This window comes from Gracilinanus agilis, chromosome 3 (assembly GCF_016433145.1).
Source record: "Gracilinanus agilis isolate LMUSP501 chromosome 3, AgileGrace, whole genome shotgun sequence".
NCBI lineage: Eukaryota > Metazoa > Chordata > Mammalia > Didelphimorphia > Didelphidae > Gracilinanus > Gracilinanus agilis.
Window position 1 is genome coordinate 315,340,627 of NC_058132.1, and position 25,357 is coordinate 315,365,983.

Below are 25,357 nucleotides of genomic sequence, written 5' to 3' on the forward strand. Positions count from 1 at the left end.
GTGGACAGAAATGCTGAGGGTTTGAAGCCTCTATTCCAGGCAACTTTAAGATTCTGAACTGTAGAGAAATTGCAAGCCTGCCATTGATAAAGGGAATTTTCTTATCAGGAAATTTTAGTTATCAGTGAAATAATTCATTCAGTTCCCATCCTATGTTTTAGAGTTTAAATTAATTCTGATTGACTTCTAAATCCTCACTGCATGAGGAAAACCCCTCCATCCCACAGGGGCTCCTTGACAGTAGATGTAACATCATATCTAATGGCCTAGCTAGACTGGCATACCCTGGTGTCCCCTGGTATCAGCCTATGCATCAAAGTGCGACGTTGCCACAAAGGAAGGAGCCAGCAGGAGAAGCATAAGTTCTCTTTACTTCCACTCTTGAACAGAATGGTTCCCTACATTGCTGCGGAAAGAATATATAGGCTTTAGTCAGCTAAATGGAGAATCAATGATAATCAGGTTAATCTTTCTTTAAGAGAAATATATCTTTATCTCTTCTCTCTCACCTCTCACCTGATCATTTTATTAATAAACACTTAAAACTCTGCAAAATTCTATTTTACTCATAACATTACCTGATCCCCATAATTTGACTTTGGATAGTATATTAATTTCTGGGAACTATATAGTACTCTACAATAAATGCAGAAATGTAAGAAAACAGAGTATTGGCCATCAGTATTGGCCATCACATGAAAATTTTTAAAAAGCCAAATCTTGACACCTCAGACTTATAATCTGAGCTTTGACAGTAAAAACAGTCAAAACAAGTTCCCCTGGAACTTTCCTGTACATTATTCTCCATGAAAAATCTAGTTTCTGCTCATAGAATGCTCTGATTTTCTACAAGTTTGTTCCACATACTGAAGAAATGTTCCATCTAAGTCCTCTCCCCGAGACATACACTAGTATCATTTCAAATGATATATGCTCAGGTCCATTGTCCAAATAAATAGTACTGTGGACCTTTCTGCATTTCTCTGACTACATTGTTCATCCATCTCATAGATCTTAATGTTCTAAATTTAGCTTAATTTTTCTCTGGTTCCCTTCTTCCAGTATAAGGATTAAAAATGATAAAAGCTGCTATAATAATATAAATTAGTATTTTAATTAAAGCCATGCTGATAGATAAAGTTATTAGACCACGTGCTTATAAGAATTCAAAATTTGCCGCCTAGCCATAATTGTCTCCTTTCTCCTCCCAAGTCTGCTGGCCAAGAGGACACTCCCCACTAACCCAGGAGATTTAAACTCTTCTCTGCGTGGAGACGTAGGCCTCCCCACGCCCAAAGAACCGGAACCGGAAACCCGTTGGACCACGGGAAATGTAGTTTGATAATTTCCCCATGTCCAGAAAATACATATATATATATATATACTTAAAGACGACATCTCCCAAATTTCACTTTTACACCAGACAAATACTATTAATATTTTTCTCTTCAAGAAATCATATCTTTCACAAGCACATGTTGGTATATCCTTTCTACTCTCTGTTTTGTTCTTTTTATCATCTTTTTTCAAGTTAAATGAATCTATGTGTACTGAGTAATTTTCATCTTACTACATCACTCCCTCTTTCTGGATGTTTAATCATACACAAATAATATGCTACATTCATGAACTGGAGCCTTCAGGAATTGGACTTCTATGCAATGGGACAGTGTCAGAACTAACCAAGAAATATATATTCTTAGAGCCAAGCCAATCTAAACCTATTATCCAATTTATAAAATCCTCACTGCTACATTTAGGATAAGTGGTCATTCAGTTTCTTCTTGTAAATCTCATCAGAAAATCCCCTACTTAATATAACAAGATTTTTGATTTTCAGGCAAATTTTATTGTTACTATATTCTTCCTTATATTAAGGCAAAATTCCATATAGTTGTTTTCATACCTGAATAATATATAGTAGGAATATTAATTCCCTCCATGTTTTATTTTTAAAAATGTTTTTCTTTTGATGGAAATTGGCCATAACTTAAAATCATGCATCTATAAAATGGAGAACTGGGACTTTTCGAGCCACAACCTCAGGCACTTTCTAAAGCAAGCCTCCTCCTCCTCTCTGCCTTTTATTTTTTTTTTCAATTAAAAAAATATTGTTCAGCGTTCAGTTTTTTAAGGCTTCAAACATTCCCTCCCCTACTCCAGGTACTTCACCTGAATAGATGTCCTCTATCCTATATTAATATATTCTAGGTATTATTATGATTCTAACATTAATTATAAAAGTTTGCTTTTACAATTATTGTTAGTTCTGATTCATGATTTTTACTGATTGAGATTTATAGAAAACTTCCTTTCATCCAATAGGATAGCAATTCTTCATAGCTATATCATATGACATTTTGATAAACTGCCATATATGATTTTAGTCATTCTAAGAATATTAAACAGAAAAGAGTTAAGGACAAAGCTATGCTACATACCAGCAGAAATCTTCCTCTATATTGAAATCAATTGATTACCAACTTTCTTGGAAAATAATTTCTTGAAAAGCTATATAAACTATTTAATTCTATAATTTTTCTATTTTATCCACAAAAATATCACTCAAAATCACCAAGTTGCTTAAATATAAAGGCATTATGTTAGCATACTCTGATTTAACTCTTCCAGTCCTCCAAATGAAATAAGTTAATAATCTAAAAAAAAGCATGTCTATCTACTACAACAGAAATATGATATAGGGAATAAAGAACTTGATTTGAAGTAAGCAAGACACAAATGACTTCAGTTATGTTCTTATCCTTTAACCCACGGATTTTCAATTTCTCTATGCCTCAATTTCACCTATAAAATGAGGAAGTTGGACTCTAAAGTACCCCCCAACTATAAATCTGAGATTTTATCATCTCAGATGATCAACATTTCACTTTTTAACTAATCAAACTTTCATTAGAGTATACTGACTTTTAGTAATGTACCCTCTTAAGTATATACTTTAGGCAATAATCTAGATTGGAAACAGACAATAAAATATTTATGCATGTTCTAAAGACTGGACATTAACTGGCCAGTCTCACCTCATTGCATAATAACATGTCTAAACAATAATTTTCTTATGTTATGCCTTGAGATTCTATAATATACCATGAAACATTAGATGTTATGTTATTATTGATCAATTAAAATATATACTTTTGTTTAATGTTTATTTTGCCTACTAACATATATATGTATATATACACTAGTGTATGAATGTATTCATAAAATAAATAAAACTTATTTTTATACATATTCTGCCACCGCAAACAATATCATGTCTTCCAATCACTTTCAGAGTTTTATCATCCTCTTTTACAAATAAAAGAGTTAGACTACAAAAAAAAAAAAAACTTTAAGTTCCATTTTATATGTTCATTCTACATTATATCCACCCTGAGCTAACTCTCCTTTTAGACTCAGACTGTTAGAGCACTTAGTATATGAACGTGGCTTCCTGGTATTCCCCAAATATTTTAGCCAACCTAAACTTTAAGATAAGACATGTGCATTCTCTTAAAGTTTTCATCTTTCCATTCAATGAACCAAATCCCTCTAGGATTTAGATTTTCCTTGTTCTTTATCCTACCATGTGAAAGTTTTTTTTAAATTCTGTAAAATAATTCACTTTTTCAAAAGTTCTTTTTTTAGCAGGTTAAGTTTTTAGCTAATGTTAGGATAGTTGGAATCTGTCGCTATCAGAATTTTCCTTTCAGCTAGTTTTTTATTATTTTATTTTTTAAATCAATAACCTTTCACCCATCTTTTTTTTTATCCAGTTTAAGTATTTGCAGGAACAATCCTAGCTGATACTTCTATTTTTCTAATCCTTTATTTTCATCCAGTCAGTTCATCATGTATTTATTAAACACTTACTATTTACCAGACACTGTGCAAAATACAGAGTATACAGAGACAAACACATTTCCTCACCCTCAAGGAACTCATTCTACTAGGGTAGATGACCTAAAAAGAACCATGTGCACACAAGATAACCAGTTCAGTAAAATGAAAGGTAATATAACAATGAAGGCATTGGGGAAGGAAGAGAGAGCCTCTGAAAAAACCTTTTTTTAGGTAAAAGATCAGATTTGAACTGAGACTTGAAAATAACAGGAAAAATGTGGTATAGACACATATGCATAAATATAACAGATTAATATATTCCTGATCAATATCACAAGTTCTTTCCTTTTCTGTCAGATCTATTTCTTTTTAATGAGGAACACCTTCTTTTCCATATTTTAGTTCTGATTCCTGTCCTACTTGGTGTTGGTAACATATAAGAAGTAATTGTATATTAAAATCATGATTTCACTTTTTTATTCATACTCTGTATTAGAATATAAATACTTGACACCTTATGTAATATTCTTTCTTCTTTTTTTCTCCCAAGTACTTTCTCCAATGAATAACTATATTACTGAATCCTTTTGAATTTTCTATTCTCAATTTAAGAACAGCATGTCTCCAGGGGACATAGTCTTCTTACTCTTAGAAAAAAAAAGAAAAAAAGAAAAAAAAACCCTTCCATCCTGACTCTAGAGTCTATCATTCTGCTATCTTAAACAATAATCTTGACTTGACTTGACAGTCCCATAATATATATATGTATACATAAACATATATATATAGTATTATTCTGTCAAACTTCAATAAACAGCTACACAGTTACCATATCTTCTTTTTTTCTTACAAAATTTCAAACTTAAATGGAAGAAAGAATGTAAATATATGACCTATACTTTATGATGCTTTACTTTCCTTCTCAAAATGTCATAATTCACAGGGATATTTAACTTTATTATTATTTTAATATGTTTCATGTACTCCTTTGTCTAATGAAACCTCTTGTTCCCTTCTCAGAGTATTGTTTTTAAATATATAAAATATGTATGGTTATTAAGGAAACTAATTATATTGAAACATAGTTATCAAGATAAATATTTTTACAGTTCACAGACTCTAGATTAAGAAATCCTTCCCTAGAGATTCTGAAAACTCTAGAGAATATGATTTTGATAAGAGCAATTGCAAAGTACTCAGCTATTATGAATGAACATTACACTGACCCAGGGTGATCTGCAATATTGTTTTCCAGTGGGGTTCTGGGAACTGGAAAAGCAGTGAAATTGAACAAGATTCAAAAATGGTTGAGGTTAAATCCAATTTTACTGAATAGTATAGAAATCTAGTCAGGTATGAGACTGTCTTTAGATAATGTCCACAACAATTTTTTTTTCAAAATACCCAGGCAGTTCCATTATTTCATGTCCCTGAAACTTTTTAATGGCATAGGAGCATCAGACATCTCCTCCTGCGCCAGATTTATGTACAGAGAATTCATCCAACCGTTTTTTTGGTCTCTGGCAGTGGTGATAAGGGCTGTTCTATGGCAGGGAAGAGTGATTTGCTAATTGGCCTTCCTGATTCTGAGGAAGGCATTTTAATTCTGTTTCCTTTTTATGTTGTTTTATCACATGGAATATTTAAATCTGATTGTCAGGATATTGTCATTCTTTTTTTTTTTTTTTTTCAAATCCTTACCTTCTGTCTTAGAATCAAAACTATGAGTTGTTTCCAAGGCTGAAGAATGCTAAGGGCTAGGCAATGGGGGTTAAGTGACTTGCCCAAGGTCACACAGCTAGGACATATCTGAGGCCACAATTAAACCCAGGACCTCCCATCTCTGGGCCAGGCTCTCAATTTACTGAGCTACCCAGCTACCCTCTACTGTCATTCTAAAACACTTATAACTTGACTGATTTTTAGGTATTAATGGTCCATTGCCAAGCCAAAATCAATGTTTAACCTTTGCTCAAGTCATTACCGTAAGGCAGGGGTGATCTTCATTACCTAATCTCCACTTATTTCAATGCCACATACTGGTCCAGCCCAAGTTATATCTTTCCTGAGACCTTCCCCAATTGTTTCAGTCTTCACTCTTCTCTCATAGTACTTTGAAAAATTTATTGTCAGTGCTACCTAGTGGACATGACACGTAATATATTTAAATTATTTTTCTTTTTATATGTATATCCTTCCTCCTTAACTATACCATAAGGCCATGAAGGCAAATCCTATTTTTTCCCTTTTTTTATCTCTAAATTTAGTGTATACTGGGTGTCTTTTTGCCAATGAAAATTATTTTGCCTTACAATAACATCACAATCAATTATAAAAGCCTTAAAATTCGTTTTAGTCATTTGCCAGCCCATATGTTAAATTTTTTTCTCTCCTCTTTTTTATTCCTTATACTACTATTAGAGATCTTATTCATACAGAAGTCTCAAACTCTTGATTTGTAAAATTCAACAAATGAATAATTTTTACTCATAAAAACCCAAGAAGAATTAGGTATCAGATTGACTAGTCACTTTCAGATTGTTAAAACCAAACCGAACCAAACAAAATGCCTAGGAAACATACAACTGGAAAATAAAGATTTGTCTTGTCTTTCCCCTCTGGCTAAAAAAATACATGTTCCCAGTATTGACTGTTCTAAGTATAAAAAAAAAATAAAGAAAACATTTATGGTCATGTAGTATCTATGCCTATAGCTAGTGTGCTATTGTTAGTAGATTGCCCAGAAGTAGCCTAAGGTTTTAACAAAAGAAAAGAAAAACAATCAAATGGAAAAAAAAAAAAACATTATTCCACTGACAAAGAGATGGTAGTCTAGAATGTAGGCAGAGATTCCCTGAGGAAATATACACAGAAAACTTCTGGAATCTAGCTGATGATTAACCAAAATCTTCTCCTGTCAGAGATCCCCAATGTATATCTTCATAATTGTGAGTACACATACTCTGTGTGAACCACTTTCACTGAATCTTAGTAAAATGAGGTAAGATCTCTAATTTGCTGGAGAATATATGTAAATATTCAACTTTTTTTGTTTCAGATACAATTACTTTATGTTTTTTGTTTGTCCTTCTTTTTGTTTTGTTTTATTTTTTGAGGGAACAACTGTGCCATAGGAATATGAAGCAAAAGTCTTGTTTAAGCACACTGATAGGGCCAAATAGACAGACATGGCACATGACACGTAGAGAATTCCAAGGGAGAAGTACAAAAACGAGTATGTTGTGAATAAAAGAGGGATATTAACAAAGATTTTAATGAGAATTCCATAAGTGGTTATGTCCAGGTATGTGTGTATCACAGGGCAAATCTTCCATGATCCTCAGTCTAAGTTTTTCGTCCAAGGGAGAAGAGTAGTAAAGACTAGGCATTTAGGATTAAGTGTCCTCCCCAGACTGCTAGGAAGTTACTAAAGTTAGATTTGAACCCATGACCTCCTGGCTGTATGACAATACATTAAGCCTCCTAGCTGCCCCTAGATCCTTAAATGTTATGGCCCTGCCAATAATAGACATCTCTCATTGTTGCATCTAATTCATATGTTTCTGCTTGCTCACAGACAACTCTTCCCACATGACAGGAAAACAAAAATAATAATTCACATTTATCAAGCACCTTAAGAAGTACTAAGTTCATCATCAACATTAAACATGGGAGTTTGACATAGTGAACATTATTCTCATTTTATAGTTAAAGAAAATGAAATTCAAAGTCATTAAAAAAAACATTCATTTTTAGTGTTGCAACTGACCAATGTCTCCCGTTGAGAAGTCATCACCCCAGACTACTTCTCAGTACTTTGGTGTCCAATTTTTAATGGATTTATAATCCATAATATAGTTAATGCAATTCAGTAACAATTTATAGAACATTTTTTTAGTGTAAAACACTGGACTGTCTCTAAATGGAATGTCCGTGTTTTGTCTTCCAGAGGTTTCTGCAATTTTTGAAGCTGGTACTTCTGTTACCTATGTTTTCCAAGAGCCTTATCCAGTGACCAAGAATACAAGTCTTTCTTCCTCAGCCATTTATGTGGATTCCATGCCATCATCTAAAGAGAATATTGCATTTAATTTCTTGACGGGCCAAACACCCAGCCTTCTACTGTACATTGACTCTTACTTTCAGGACTACTTGGCTGTTCTTCTTAGTAAAAATGGTAAGTGTTTATAATATGTTGTTGAATGGATACCAACACAGTGCTGAAATGACAGTGGGTATTCTCTGGGATTCTTGTTAATCCTAGGTGGATTTAGTTCCCTCGACGGTGCCTACTCTCAGTCAAAAGCAACCAGAAGACATTAAGCTTTACCGTTCAATATTGGTATTCAGACCAACTACTTCAGTGTTAAAGTCTTAAGTGCTTCAACCAGCAATTCTTCGTTATTTATTCCATGTTGGAGCTCATTAAATATAAGGGAAAATCATAAGAATAACTGCAGTCTTGCAAAGACTTTTGGCAAAATATATCTTGTCATCTTTATTGAAATTAATTTTACTGGAGCTTACTTTAGGAAAAAAAAAAGCCAATGCGCACTTAAGCTACATTTATAGACATATAGTCCCTATCATGGAAAGTAAGAAATATATATATGCAGTCTCAGTTGTTTTATATGTTATCTGAAATAGTGTTTTCATTCCTGTGAGCCATATGTTGGCAGACACTTTGACATCATAACCTATCTAGAAAAAGTCAACCAAACCAAAAATGTGAAGGACATAAACTATATAGAACGTTTTTGTTCTATATAGAACATATATACTTTAAATATTTTATGTTCTATGCATAGAACATATATGTTTTATATAGGAAACACTGTTGTAACTATTTCAGCATATATAGTACTTTTCTTCCTATCTTAGTACTCTATGGTGTATATGCCTAATGATGGAATCACTGGGTCAATGGGAATGGATATTTCAGTAATTTTCTTTGCGTAATTCTAAATTGTTTTTCAGAAAGGTCAGACAAATTCATAGCTTCACCCAGGTAAGTGGGCTAGAAAATGCTGACTCAGATAATGAAGAGTTATATAAAATATATGATATAAAGAATGCTTAAAGGGACTTTCGGATGTATACTCACTTCTTCATTCAATTCTTTCATTTATTCAAAAACGTTTTAACAAATATTAACTAGGTGTAAGAAATAGTGCTAGACCTATAGAAATAGAAAGAAGAGTGTATGTGCCAAGAGAATTAATTTGATAAAAGTTATTAAGTGCCCACTATGTGCCAGGCACCATGCTGAGTATTTTTGTTACAAAGAAAGACAGAACATAGTCCCTGTTCCCAAGGTTGTAGGAGTCTAATAGAGGGGAAAACATCACAAAACTCTGAATAAATTATGTGCAAGAAAAATTGGAATTAACCTACGAAAGGAAGGAACTAGAAGGTGACATTTAGTGATCCACATAAGAAATGTCACGGGGCAGCTGGGAAGCCCATTGCATTGAGAGCCATTGGCCTCAGATACTTCCTAGCTGTGTCATCTCTGACCCTCCAAGTCACTTCACTCCCATTGTCTAGTCCTTACCTCTCTTCTGCCTTGGAACCAATAGCACCCACCTCACAAAGGTGTTGTTTGAATCGAATGAGATAATACTTTTAAGGTGTTTGCACTGTCTCTCATAGAGCATTTAATAAATGCTTTTCTAAACTTAAAAAAAACACAAAAAACAACTTCACATTGATACACTGGAATTCAAATAAGCAGAAATTATCTTTTAAAGTGTAAATATTTGGTCGTCCTATCTTTCCAACTTCTTGAATGAATTAAGTTTAAAGGAAGAGATATTTTGGTGAGGAGGGAGGAAAGAAGGAATTGGCCTTAGAGCATAATGAATTTAAATAATAGTTGTAGCAGTAATACTTATTTAGTACCTTGTGCCTTATGAATTGCTTTTTTCACCACATGCTTATCAGATTGGCAGTAGAAGTATTATTAGTCTCATTTTATAGAAAAGGAAACTGAGACTGAAATAGATGAAATTATTTGCCCAATGTTACACAACTGTTAAAAGCATAATCCAGGACTTTAATTCTGGGCTTTTCATTCTAAAGTCCAACTATTGTGTGACTGAAGTGTTACACTACAAGACTTTGGTGGTATGCGGTCCTTTTTAAGCCTGGTGAGCAAGATAGAAGAGTTGAGAAGAGAGTAAAATATTGTGAAGAATGCATTAAAGACAAATTTCACTTCATAGTTTTGACTGAGCTGTTTCAGTTATCCTCAAAGTCCCTAGATATTTGTGAATACAAGAAAATGTTTCATTGATTGTATATGATTTTTGTTTCTATTTGCTTCACATAATCTTCGAAAAGACTTTTGCTGAAATCAGTTCCATTTTCTTCTCTTTCGTCATCTGTTTCTCTTGTTCATTTGATAGTGAAGAGAAGAGACTAAATTAGTCCATATGTTCTAAGAACAGTACTTAACAATGTATCATCTTAGCATAGAAGGACCAGAATTTTAGTTTGCTTTTATCACAGAGATTACTCAGATGTCATCTAACCTCTCACTTTACTTCAGCTTTTTATTTATATCAATAGTATTAACACATGCATTTACAAGACACCCTGTCTACCTTTGCAATCATGAGCACATTGGTGAAAATAATGATGAACGAAGACACTTTACATTTTTAACACACCTGGCTCTGGCGAGATAGCAATGAGGAGGAGAAACCCAGCATTGGAGTGTCTTCAAATTCACTGCTCAACATCTGTTTTCTAATGCTGGGTCTGACCTAAAAATACCTCAATCTGAAGCTCTTCAAAATGTAATATCTCCTCTCTCCTACTCTGAAACAAACAGGTGCCCCAGCAATGCAAATACACACACACACACACACACACACACACACACACACAGACACACACACACACACAGACACACACACACACACACCCTACAAAAAATAGTGCCCCTTATAAACAATGAAGACAGACTCTTCAGGAAACATTAACATCTTAGTTCTCCAGAATAACAATCCCAATTACCTCTGCCTGGATGGTCTACAATTTTCCAAAGTGACATTTTCTGAAATTCAATATACATACATATATGCAATATATATTGACATATATTTAATCTTGAAATGCAATAAGTATTTATTGAACATACTGTGTCAGGCACTATGCTAAGTACTAGGGACAAAAAGAAATGCAACATTACCAGCCTGCTCTCAGAAAGATCACATTCTTTAAATACATATATGTGTGTGTATGTATATGTGTATGTGTACGTGTATAAATTATTGATGCTTCCTGATACCCCCTCCCAACCCTCATTGCTATAAGAGTGTATCACCTCACCACCACCTAATAAAATCAAATGCTCCATTGAGGTCTAGCTCATATGTCACCTCCTTTAATTGGCCTTTTCTGATTCCCCCAGACCTTAAGGCTTCACCAGTCATTGTGAATTTATTTTATATCCATATTTCTCACATTGACTTTATTTTGAACAGGCAGATAGAACACTCTACTTGAAATCAAAAAGACACAAGATCAATCTAGCCTCAGATACGTATCAGCTTTGTAATCTGGGTAAACCAATTAATATCTGTCTGCTTCAGTTTCCTCATCTGTAAAATGGGAATAATATCAGCAGCTATTTATTTCACAGGGTTGTTGTGAAGATCAAATGAGAGAATAGTTCAAAATTGTTCCTGAATTAACTGATCAATTAAGGATCTCATTAATGAGCATATATTTATCAAGGTCTTAGAGGATCTCAGATAAAAGTTGGAAAATAAATGCAAAGAGATACTATTATAATACAGATTTAAAAGATTTTTTCCCATATAGTGTGTAACTTTTGTAGAAAAGCATACATGGGAGATTATATTTATTGATTTGGAGCTAAAATTCTAATTAGAGCCCTCTGATTTAGGGAAACAGTTGAAGTATTTATTTAAAAAAGCAGTTCTCTCCTATCAAAGAATACTATCATCCCCTTTCAAGGTCGCTTGACCTGCAGACACCTGCATCTTGAGATGCGTATCATATTCGTCTTAAGGCCAAAGTTCTGGTTTTGATTATCTCTGTGCAGTTAATTGCTTTGGACAGTTACACAGAGGTAGTATAAAACCATTATTCCTCTTTTTCTTCAAAGGTTCTGGAATACTAGTTGCCACCCACACTAACCTTCTCTTAAAGTTCAGAGATGGGGACTGGGTGATCATAATAATCAACATAAAAGTTGATATGAATGGTGGTAGTGACTGGTTGAAATGAGAGAATAAAAACAGAGTAAATTCTCAATAATCAAATAGCACAAAGAACTTTCTGTGCTATATTATCTATACACCTAAGAAATCCTTTTTACCCATCAGAAGATCCAGGAATTAAGATCTTTAACTGAAAGGAATGTTTTTAATTCCTAATTTTATAGATGTGGACACTCCTTCCTCTGATGAAAACCATTAATTCACTTTACTTAAAGACTAATATGATGATCGAATAAGGCAATATTTTTAAAGCACTTTGTCAACTTTAAAGTTTTATCAAATACTATTATTATTATTAGTATTAGTATTAGTATTAGTAGTAGTATTCATATTAATGGAATTTATTAGAGCTTGGCCTTCACTACCCAACCTTTGGAGAATACACAAACAAAAATAATTGCATTATAAAGCATAGAAAGGCATCAGGGTAAGAAATTAATGGATCACTTTTTTTCAATAGTATCAGTAGAATTATTCATTCTATATTTTATCCAAGGAACAAGTTCAGGTATTCCTTGATTTTGTGCTTCAACACTCTATACTCTGCTAGACTTCTTTCCAGGGATGAGCAATGAGCTTGAAAATTAAGAAACTCAATTCACATGCCTACTATGCAAACCTGATGGAGAATATCCTTGGTCTAGTTATTTCATCTTTTTAGGCCTTACCTTCCTCATCTACAAAATAAGTGGTTGGTCTAAATACTTTTTATGCCTTGATTTTATTATGTTCACACAGTAATAGTATTTATGTTATAGTTTTAGATTTGCTTTTTGACCATGCTATCTGATTTGATCTGTTAAATTCTGATAATGTGGAGGTCAGGATTGAGCTTCTCTATCTTCTCCATTCTTTACTTACCTCACGTGTGCCTCAAATATTTTCTATCCTGAAATGCATGTTATCTCAGGTCCATTCCACTTAACTTTCTTGTCTCTAAGCAAGAACAATAGATTGGAGTCAGGACACTTTACACACATCTAGATTACTTGTCAATAATATATTGTAACCTGCACACCAAGCACCTTTCCATTGCTGGCTGGATGGAACGTAATTTTAAGCTTCCAGAGATTCCAATATTCCACTAATTAATTATACAACACTACTGAAATATCAAAAGCAGTCAGTATAATATAATGGAGAGTTGGCCTGAAGAAAAGAAAATATGGTTTTAGATCTCACCTCTGACATAAACTGTCTATATGAGCCTAGGTAAATCTCTTCACTTCTCAGTGTTATAAGGTGCAGCAAAGTTGGAAAATTTCATTTTTTTCCTCATCTCGTACTTTCTTGTATGGATTAAATCACAAGTTCAATCACTATACTTGTCTCTATTACTATGCTAAATTTGAGATTCTCCCCTCCAAAAAAGAATCCATATGTATCATTTGATGTCAAGTAAATTCCAACATTTTCAGTCACTGTTTGGGGCTTTCACTATTTTTTTTACCATTTTTAAACCCTTTTCCTTGTCCTTTGATAGGATCTCAGACTATAGGAATAAGCCCAAAGTTGAAAACATGACACTGGAAATGAAAAGCACAACAATAGAAATAAAAGAAACAGTGTGAGTAATTCTCCTTTGCAATCCTTGATTTCAAACTCAAGGTAGCAATAACTAAGTAAGCCCCAGTGTCCCTTAACATAGGGCAATGGCATTTGTCAGGCTTTTCAATAAATTGGCAGTGAAAGAGCAAATCCACGGAAAGTGTGAGATAAATTAGTACATGGCTAAATGCAGTGGGAAAATAAACATTCCTTTTGTAGCTGAAATATTTTTTTGATAAAGTAATAATCCACTGTAATCTCCCTCCAGCTTTAAATAACAGCTGGTCTTTGTGCCAGCACTTTAATATTGTCGCCTACCCTTGTCTTACAAATATATTTAGTGGAGTCTGGAATATCATTTTGTACTGAAACCTGAAGCCTTTGTCATGCTAAAGTCAAGACTGGCAATAAATCAAAGGAAAAGGGAAAACGAATAGAAATGGCCAATCGGGAAACTTATTTCCCCAGAGCTAGGAAGCATTCTTCTCAAACAAGCAGGTGAATTGCATCAGTCATGTCTTCCTGTTAAGTGCCCATGTCGTAATGATATTGACTTATGCCTTCAGAGTACCCCTGTTGGCACTGTTCCAACCTGCTTAAGCAGCATCTATGAGAAATATGTACCGAGAATGGCATCATGAAAATATAAAACCACAGTGCTTTTCCCTCAAAGATCATTTTTCCAAGGAAACTGTCCTGAGAATCTTACCCTGAACTTCTAATCTTTGTCCCATTTGGGACTGGCTGATTTTTGAGTGACTTTTATGATAGCTTGTGACAACAAAAATTAAAGGCCAATGGAAAGATGAATAATTAAGTGGCCAATTGTTATTGCTGGGAGAGGATTATTATAAGAAGTTCTTATTGAGGGAGAAATTCAGTTTTCATCTTTTGACCTAGATAGCTGCACAAGATTCCTTCCCTATAGAATTGGAGTTTTCTTAATGAATAGTTAGTTGAAAGAGGCAGAATGGGTCTTTGTGTAGCAGACTATGTACTTGGAGCAGGTATACAACTTCCTGTCATTACAGTTCAATAAGTAAATGAGAAAAGACAATTAGAGGTCTAGTAAAAAGTGAAGAGAGTTGCACAAGACGCCGTCCCTAGAGAATAGCAATTCCCTTAATAAATAGTTAGATAGAAGAGACAGAGTAGGACTTTGTGTAGCAAGCTATGTACCTGCAGCAGATATACAACTTCCTTCCATTATAGTTCAATAAAACTTAGAGAAAAATTAATTAGATGTCTAGTTAAGAGAGCGAAAAGTAAAAATAGAAGAGTCCTAGAAAGGAAAAAATATAGCAATAAACGAAGCAAAGATCCCAAGGAAAAGAGAGAAAAAGTAAAGAACAGAAGCATACATTATTAATAGTTCTCATTTGTCTAGTACATTGTTTGCATACCATTTCTTTATGTGGATTTTGAAAGTATCACTATAATAATGTTATGGATGAAATAGCTAATTGAGGTTAGTGAGATTAAGTAAAATGTCTACATTTAATAAATGTCAGAACCATACCTGGGACCCAGTTATCCTAATTCCAAGTATAATACCTCATCTATGAAATGAGGGAATTACATCATTTGAGCTTGTATGCTTTTTTTCAGATCTAAATGTTATGATTCTCCATTTCTAGCGACTTTAATATAAATGTAGTTAAGCCTGAAGACTTCATATTACATTTCTTTGTTCTTTCTAACTCCAGTGAGAGTCTCATTTCTGCTCGTTACTCAGATCCTCAGAACTACGTCACAGTCTTCAACTAAATCCTCAGTATTGAGAGGCTAGCAAGAAAAATAGCTGTATACTAATCTATTAAACAAAAGCAGTTATGGAATTTTAGATGTCTAGATTTCATCTTTCTAGAACTGTAAATTATGAGTGTCTCACACACTCACTCACTCACTTTAATTTTCTCAATAAGAACTATTCAATTTTTAGTATTGTAAAATTATCCCTCCCCACCACCCTCCATTTTTATTTTGTTCCTTTTGTCATTATATTTTGCCTCTAAATATATTTGAATTTCTAAAACTTATTTTACATTAGTTTTATTTTAAAACACAATACAAAACAAAATTTTAGACAAAAGTGAGATAAACATAATGCAAATTATTTACATATGTTCTCATTTCTTTACCCATATATTAATATTTATGTGGACTTCTATTGCATATATTATTTTTGACTTCTATACTATATTTTTTCTTGACAAAATTATGCTCTGAAAAATCCATAATTTTTTTGGTGTAAGCCCTTTCTCTACCAATATATATGGTAACCTTTTATTGGCCATGGCTAAACCATTTATCATTTGTAGACCAGACTTTCAAAAGAGAAGTTAGATGTTATTAAACTTGAAAGCTTTTATGTGTAGAAAATAATGAAATAGGTGTCAGTTCTGGTGTTTTCATTAGAAATTCCAGGAAGTCTTTGTTTTCATTATTATCTATGTTTTCCATCTTAGGATTATACTTGGATTTTCTGCCTAGGTTTCTTGGTTGCACTAGTTCACAACTCTACCAATTGTACATTAGTGTTTAAATTTTTCTACATCTCCTGCAGCATTAGTCACTTTATTTTTCTGTCATGTTATTCAAATTGGTAGAAATGAGGTAATGTCTCAGAGTTGTTTAAATTTCCATTCTTTATTCAGTAGTATTCTAAGGGATTATTTCATGTGATTACTGATAGACTTGGTTTCTTCTTGAGACAACTGTCTGCTCATATCCTTTAACCATTTATCTGAGGGAGAATGGTTCTTACATGTAAATTTGTTTTAGTTTCCTATAGTTTTGAGAAATAAGACTTTTATCAGAGAAACTGGCTGTAATTTCCCCCCACTTCCATTTTCATGTTTTTCTTATAATGTTGATTGCAGTATTTTTGTTTGTGCAACAGCTTTTTTTAACCTAATGGAAAAATATCCATTTTACATCCTGTAATACTGTACTGTTTGTTTTGTCATAAACATTTCCCTTATTCAGAGGCGACAGGTATATTTTCCTATGCTCTCCTTATTTACTTATTATATCACCCTTTTCATCTAAATAATTTATTTTATTTTAGTATACAATGTAAGATGTTAGTAGAAGAGTAATTTTGCCAAATTACTTTCCAGTTTTCCCAGTTTAATTTTCCACTTAATCTCAGAAATAAGATCTTTGGATTTATCAAACATTCGATTGCTATAGTAATTTATTACTCTGCATTTTGTACCTAATCTATTCCTCTGAGCCACTACTTCATTTTTTTAGCCAGTGCCAAAATGTTTTCATGATTCCTCATATGTAATATAATTTGATATCTGGTACCGCTGGGCTACCTTCCTTCACATTTATTATTATTATTGATTCCTTTGAAACTCTTGACCTTTTGCTGTTTGAGATGAATTTTAGTATTTTTTCTAGCTCTATAAAAATAATTAAATGGAATTTTGATTAGTTTGATGTTGAATAGTTAAATTAACTAAGGTTGAATGTGTCACTTTTAGTATTTTTGCTTGGTCTTCCCATGAACAACTAATATTTTCACAATTGTTTATAACTCTCTTTATTTGTGTGAAAAGTATTTTGTGAATGTGTTTATATAATCCCTGGATTTGTCTTTGCAGGTAGACTCCCAAGATTTTTATATTTTTTCATTTACTTGAAATGGAATTTTTTCTATCTCTTCTTGCTAAGTTTTACTGGTAGTATGTACAAAGGAATGTGGATGATTTATATGGGTTTCTTTTATATCCTGCTACTTTGCTAAAGATGTTAATTCTTTAACTAGTTATTTTAGTTGAGTACGTTGACTGTATATTCCAAAGTATACCATCATGTCATCTGCAAAGAATGATAGTTTTGTTTCCTCCTAGCCTATTTTTTATTCATTCAGTGTCTTTTCCCTGACTTAGTGTTATAGCTAGCATTTCTAATACAGTATTGAATAATAGTGTGGACAATGATCTTCCTTGCTTCACCCTTAATCTTATTCAGAAGGCTTCTAATTTATCTCCATTACAGATAATGCTTGCTCTTGGTTTTAGGTATATACTACTTTTCTTTTTAAGAAAGGATCCATTTATTCCTATGATTTCTAGTCTTTTTTAAAATAGGATTTGGTGCTGTATTTAAGGATATACATTTTACAATTATAGATTTGTGATCATGAGGCTCAATAGACAAAATTTCATATCTGAAATAAAATTTTAAAGTTTGGGTACAGGAAAAATGAAAGCTTTTGCAAAATGAAATGTGATTAAAATTAGAGAGGATATGGATGACTAGAAAATTATCTTTGCAGCAAGATTCTCTGATAAAGGTCTTATCTCCAACATGCATTAAAAATTCAATTCATAGTTATAAGAATCAAAGCCATTCCTCAATTTGTAAATGATTAAAGCATATAAAATGGCAGTTCTCACAGGAAGAAATTCAGTCTTCCAATAGTGCCATGACAAAATGCACCAAATTATTTATAATTAGGCAAATGCATATTTAAGGAACTGAAGTTCTACCTCATACTAATCACATTGACAGAGATGTTGAAAAAGAAAAATGGCAATTGTTACAGATGCTGAGAAAAAAAAGACAATAAATGAATGGTTGGTAGAGTTGTCATTTGTTCTAACCTTTGAGATATATGATCTAAAAGTATGCAACAAAATTCACTAACCTTTGGAAGTCCTTTGATATAATGATATCACTATTAGATATATAGTCCAAAGATGTCAAAGAAAAAGGGAATGGGACCAAAAGTCCAAAATATTGATATAAGATGTTGTTATTATTACTAGGACTTTGAAACAAAAATTCATACATTAACTGGGGAAATTATTTAAAATATTATGTTATATAATTAATGCTAGTCTTTTTTGTTGTGAGGGTTAAGTTTTGCTGATTTCCATCCTCATCCGCACATATACATTTCTTCATGCCTCATTATAATGGATGTTTCTTTGGGAAGGAAAGTGCAGGAGAAAAGTTATATGAGAAATACAGATGATATAAAATGAAATATATCAATAAATAATTTTAATATTAATATAGTTCTTTAAAGCTTATAGAGTCTTTTCAATAACCTTGTGAGATAGATTTTTATTTTAGTTCTATATTGAAAATAATCTATGCATGAAAGAAAGTGGAAAACATGGCCACTGAACTTTAGGAATTTATGAACTAGCTAGGGAAATTAGATTAAGTTTGTAAAATTATTATGGTGTATATCAGTTGCAAACAATTATAATACTAATCATACATCGTTATTTATTGAAGCATATCTCCCAGATAAATTTTACTTGACTATACTTTGCCAGATTTCTTTTTATTGAATATTTGAAAGACATAATTTGAATACAATATTTGATTCAAATATTCTATTACTAATAACCTCTGTTGGTTCAAATTAGGCATGTTTGATTTTGTATATAGATCAAAGTCTTCATTTAGACATCATTTTGTAGGGGATAATATATGCAAATATTCTCATAAAAATAATGGAATAGTTACTCCACCAACTAAAAGGCAGAAGATTAATTATCACATTCATGGACCCCTTGGCAGATAAATGTGTCCAGATTGCCTGGAACTGACCATTTATATATACATCTTACATCTGTTCCCCTCACATGCTAGAGTTAAAGGTCACCCCTATTCCTGTCCATAGCACGGAAGATTTTCAATATGAGCTCACACAAAATGTTCTGAATTTATACTCATTCATAATGACTTCAAAAGATGTCAATGTATGTGTATATTTAGTATTCCCAGGGAATAAGGTACTCTACATAAGTGGAATTTCCAATTAATTGACGCTTAATCCTCAAGATCATTTTTAATTTTGATAATTGTCCATGAGAATTCTTTTAAAATTGCATAATTCACTTTCTTGGGTAAAGAGAGTACACTGAGCATAATTTAATATTTTCTTAATGACTTGGAATCATCATTATGAACAACACCTATTATGCTATGTTCTAATGCAACGTTGCCTTCAAGGGATCATTAAAATTGTATATAACTGTTTCCTCCTATAGTTAGTGGCCTCAGACTAATTCTATGCTTTTTGAAATGTTAGTTTTGCTTTTAGTTACCACAATGAATCTAAGATGTCACTTCTCCTTGATGTTGGTGTGCCTTCACCTAGCAGTCAACTAGCTCTCTAATTCAACTCTATATGTCAATTCTAGATAATCAGTATCATTAGAATTGTGCTTAAAACAAGAATAATTAGGTTCTGAACTATGATAGGAAACATTCTCTTTAAAGTAAATCATAGGAACTAACATTTAGGTCATCAGACTAATCCTCTCAAAGTCTCCCTTGCCATTCTATCTGGCCGTCCTGCTTATTTCTCAGATGTGTTGCAAGTATCTGAGGTTGGTAGATAAATAGCCTAGTAATAAGTATAATATGTTTCTATATACATTGATCCATATATATATGGAGAAATGAATGTTTTTTCTTTAAAACAAAAGTTCTTTAGATGATAGGTCCAGTTGTTTCACATCACCAGCTGTACATTCTCTGAAGAGTGAATTTACTGAGCAAAAATCTCGAGGGAGAGACTGCTAATTAAGGAACAGGCTTCCTAGCCAGCTGTTACAAGCAGAGAGAGGTAGTTCATGTTTAAATATCCAGGCTATAAAGGGGAAAGTATGGCAACACGAGGACTCTGCAAGCTGCCAGAAGATATTTCTTATTGAATGGCACTGGAAACGGGTGTCTGGCACCGTGTGATCAGTAAGTAACGGGACAACGTGTTCACCTAAATCACAGCAGAGTGCTCTCTGTGCAAAATTGTAATAACAGATTTCAAGTGCTGTGTGGCATTAATGGCCTCCCTTATATTCTGCTGCCATTGTTTAATCAACAGCTTCTCTTATTGTACTTGATTTTTATGCACTTACTCAATGTGTGTCTGGCATGGCTATTTTAGAACTGGATCAGCCACAGTATTTGTCTAATTTCCTAACATAGTGCCATCTTGGCATAGCTTTCTCCTTTCCAAGAAGACTGTTAGAGAGCACATCTTTAGTTAAGCTTAACTAAACTGGTCTGCTGAATTTGATATATTAGCTAATGCTTGGGACTAATAATGTTACAAATTCAGTCCCATATGGGCCCATTATCCGTCTTCTATGCTTCCATCTCTCATCAACATCAATGCACAAAGCACGAAGTAAGTGAAAAGAATAATGTCCTAAGAGTTTGGAAATGTGGATTCACCTTCCAGTTCCGACTGAAGTTGGAAGTATGGTTTTGAAGTACGTGTATGGTTTTGGGCAAGTAATTGAACATCTCTGAGTCTTCACTTCCTGAATTATAAAAATGAGAGTAATTGTATTTTCTGTAGCTAGTTTGAGGGGTTATTGTGAGTGAATGATTTTATGAACTCTAGTGTATTTCATTGAAAGGGAAATACTGGTTGTGAGGTCAAAGATTATTCCTTACAAAACTTTTATTACAATGAGTTGGCAATACCATCGTTTTGTATTTATACAGATTAAATATCTCTAACAAATATTTTATTTCTCTGGATCCACTCATATTTTGAAAGTCTGCTAGAAGGTATTTGCATGGATCTGTCTATAATATTAACAGTAGTGGTGGTCCTATAGTAGTAATAATAAGATGAAGAGGAGGGAAAGGTTTATGACAAAACAAGCAGTAGAGAGTATTACAGGAAGGGGAGAAGGAGAGTTAATGAATGATAATGATTACAATGACAATAATGCTTTGACCTTAGCTTTTTTTTGATACTTCAAGTATTTGTAATTCATCTTTATCAAAAGAAGTTCAATTAAAATACATTCATCAAAAAGCCATTTAATGCAGATAAGTGTCATGCAAAAAAGAACAGTCTGTATTCTATTACAGGGTGGTGGGACACATTATGTCTAAAACAAACAACTCTAGGACAAAGTAGAATTTAATATTTACAGAGTTTTCTAGGGAATTTTGAAGAATTTATCATTTCAGTTGAATTAATAAGAAAATGCTTCAGGTTGGTTGGACATTCCAAACTTGGACAAAAAGCTTGAAAAGATTAAAAAAGATATAGAAGGCTTCCTCCCTTCCCTTTTAAATTGTGGATTTCTAGAATTTTGCTTCAGATTGGACTTCTAATGAGTTGTAAAAGAGAAAAATTTCAATAGTCTAGATGGAGAAGGACTGCCTTCTGAGAACAGTATGTATAAATGTAAGAAGGTAGGAGAGATCACATATAAATATTAAAAAAAGGATACATTAATCCATTATTACTTGGACATAGTATGTATAAAGTAGAGCAATGTAACATAAAAATGGGAAGTTAAATTGGAGCCAAATTGGTTGGGGTAACAACTCCAGGACAAGAAATTTTTATGTTATCCTAAAAGCAAGAGGTAATTACTGAAAATTTTGAGCTGAAGACTGACATAGTAAAACTTGTGCATTAGAAGATTACTATGGCAGTTTTTTGAAGAACAAATTAGAGAGGAGAGGAGGGAACCAGTTAAAAAGATATTAAAGCATTATATAAAATACAGTTGCCTTTACAATTTTCTAGGCAAGAGGTGAGGGAGATCTAATCTAAAGTACCTGTATTGCGAAAGAACAGAAAGGAGCCAATTTTGTGGAGGTAGAATAGATAAAAAGGCAGCTAGGTGGTGCAGTATATAAAGCTCTGGCCCTGGAGTCATTTGCTGTTATTTGCTCTGTGTGTACGTGTGTATGCATGTGCATGCTTTTTTGTGCATGTATTTATATATTATTTACAATTTCATGGGTTGAGATACAATTCTACATTGGACTTCCTGAGCTATGCCTTGCCCCTTCACCCTCAAATTCAAATTCTGGCTGCATTCTTGGATAATGCTGACTTGGCCCTAGATCACCATTTCCCCCTTTAATTGCTGCTTATGGTTCTGGCCCCCTAGTCTCTGAATAAGACAGCCAAGCTCAGCCCACTTTCTGCAGTGTAGCCAGGGGGTTAATGACAGTTATGTTTGGACAGAACTCTAGACCAGTGATGGGCAAACTTTTTAAAGAGGGGGCCAAAGAAAAGGAAATGCTCATCTGTCAGTCTGTTTCTAAGGCAACTCTTTCGAAGTTTCATTGTATTGTATCCTACTCATTGTATTTGTAAAATTAGAAATAATGTCACAGGGTGGGATAGAACATTTCATGGGATTGCATCTGGCCCAAGGGCCATAGTTTACCCATTACCGCTCTAGTCCGATGGCAAGGGTTTGATGTGGTCTTCAGATGAATTCTTTGTCTACAAATTTTCTCCTAGCAGCAACAGCAACTGCTGATATCAAGAAACATGAGGGTGGGCTGATGCAGGAGGGCAATAGCCACTGGAGGAGTTGTTAGTATTTTATATTTTTGTTTACACATTTCTGTAATTAAAAGTCTTCAGTCTTCCTGTACTGTCTTAGCTATTAACATCACTATTCCTACCTTAAAACAAAAACAAAACAAAAAAACTGGTCTCAGATACTTACTAGCTCTATGACCCTAGGCAAACCCTGTTTACCTCAGTTTCCTTAGCTGGGCTGGAAAAGGAATGGCAAACCATTTCAAGTATCATTGTCAAGAAAACCCAAAATGGGATCAGTGAAATGACTGAACAACAGAACAATAAGAATTGAGGAAATTAATGAATATTAAAATTTAGTATGAAAAGATTTAAGGAGAATGCCAAACTATTTGAAATTCAATAACTAGGAAGATTGTGCCCTTATAAAAAGAGAAAAGTTGGGTACAGAGGCAAATTTAGGGGAGAAGATGAGTTATTTTTTAAACATAAGTTTAAGTGCCAGGAGGATATCTAGGTATAGATGTTCAGTAAGCAGGAGAGATGCCAGCAAGATAATGAAAAATGTGATACTAGTACTGAGGGCTAAGATTAAATCTGTAGATATAGATTCGAGTAGCACATGAATGATCATAATAATAATTAAAGCCATGGGAATGAATAAGATCACTAGAGGAAGAATGAAAAGAGGAAAGAGAGGACAGAAGAAGAGCCCAAGTTTGCAAACAAACATAAGAACAAGGCAAAGAAAATGGTATTTCTCATCCCACTGGATAGTAATGCTTTCTCATTCCTCAAATTACCTTGTACTTATAAATCTGCATGCATATTATATCTCTCCAATAGAATACAAGCCCCCTGAAGACAGAGAGTTGTTTGTTTGTTTTTTATAGGAGAAATGGTATACCAAGGTCCAGGACAAATCTCTGGACACTTAATAAATATCTAATGACATATAGAACTAAGAGGACATGTTATCACTTAATGTGTAACTGTTTCAAAATCAGGTGTTCATGTTGTACAAATTTCTGATTGTACTTGATGTAGAAAGCACCATTGAAGGTCGGGATGGAGGATCATGATGGGTTAGATTTTTATATCAAATCATCTGACCTGGAGAAACATCTTTTACATGCAAGTGTTGAAATAAATGTTGCCAATAGTATATTTAGCAGCAGCAGCAGCAACAACAGCAATAAATAACTTCATACTAGTTAAAAGGAAGTTAAACCCCCATATATAAAGCTGCCTTTATAATTATGTAGGCAAGAGGTGAGAGATCTAATCTAGCCTAATTGTAGTATGAAATGACAGAAGGGAGACAATTTTGTAGAGGTAGAAGAGATAAGAAGGCAGCCAGATGGTGCGGCGTACAGAGAAGTGATGGCAAACCTTTTAGAGACCACATGCCATGTCCTATCCCCCCAAAACCATATGGCATGCCTCTCCAATGAATTACAGACTTGCCCTGGCTCCCCCTTAGCCTACACAGGGCAGGGAGGAAGCACTCCCATTGTCCTGCTGGGTGAAGGTGTGAGTGAAGTGATGAATGTCCTCAGCAAGTGTAGAGAGGGAGATGGGAGTGGCCCAAGTGCTCCACTCCCCTCCAGCTCTGCCACTTGTGAGCCATCCAACGTACCCCAGACAGGGAGTGACAAAATGCTCCTATTGGGCTACTGGGAGGAGGAATGAGAGAAGTGAAAAAATGTCCTCAGTGCAGGTGAAGAGGGGTAGGTGAGTGGCCCAAGCCCTCTGTTCCCCTCTAGCTCTGTGAGTGACCCACCTTACCCCATATATGCTACCATTGGCCTGCTGGGCAGAGGAATAGGTAATGTCGAAAAATGTGGTCAGGTACAGTGGAGAAGGGAAAGGGAGCATCTGCTTTTCCTTCTTTCTGCCTTTTTAGTAAGGAACTCTGGGGGAGGGGGGCTGTGGTGGTAGCATACATGCCCACAGAGAGTGGTCTGCATGCCATCTTTGTCACATGTGCCATAGGTTTGCCATCACTGATATAGAGCAAGGGACCTAGAGTCATTTGCTGTCATTTGATCCACTGCAGAAAATGGGAGGAGCTTGTCTGCTCTATTCAGGGAGAACAAGAGACCCGAGACATAAGCAATAATGAAGGTGGGAATGATAATCCAGGGCCAAGTCAACTTATTTCAGGAATGTAGACCTAATTTGATGCTGGGGGTGAAGGGGCAAGGCATAGCTCAGGAAGACCAGTCCATAAGCTTTTTGGGGATGTCAGAATTATAGAATTTCAATGTCAAAATTCCTTTAGTTCATCTCACATGTTTTTAAAGATATAGTTTGTAGCATATTTGTCAATAATCATTCAACTTTTCATTAAAAATGTCAGAAAAAAGAAGAACTCATTCATCTCCAAAAGCAATCCATTCAACATTTTGGTAGTTTTAATTGT

The 25,357-nt window shown here is 33.9% G+C and overlaps 1 protein-coding gene across 1 annotated transcript in view; it reads left to right on the forward strand.

The window, feature by feature from the left end:
* CNTNAP5 (contactin associated protein family member 5) overlaps positions 1-25,357 on the forward strand; it is an 845,810-nt gene that overhangs the window by 739,078 nt on the left and 81,375 nt on the right. Inside the window, exons 19-20 of the mRNA XM_044669143.1 lie at positions 7,793-8,020; positions 8,821-8,851. Coding sequence (XP_044525078.1) covers positions 7,793-8,020; positions 8,821-8,851 — 259 coding nt within the window. The remainder of the gene's footprint in view (positions 1-7,792; positions 8,021-8,820; positions 8,852-25,357) is intronic.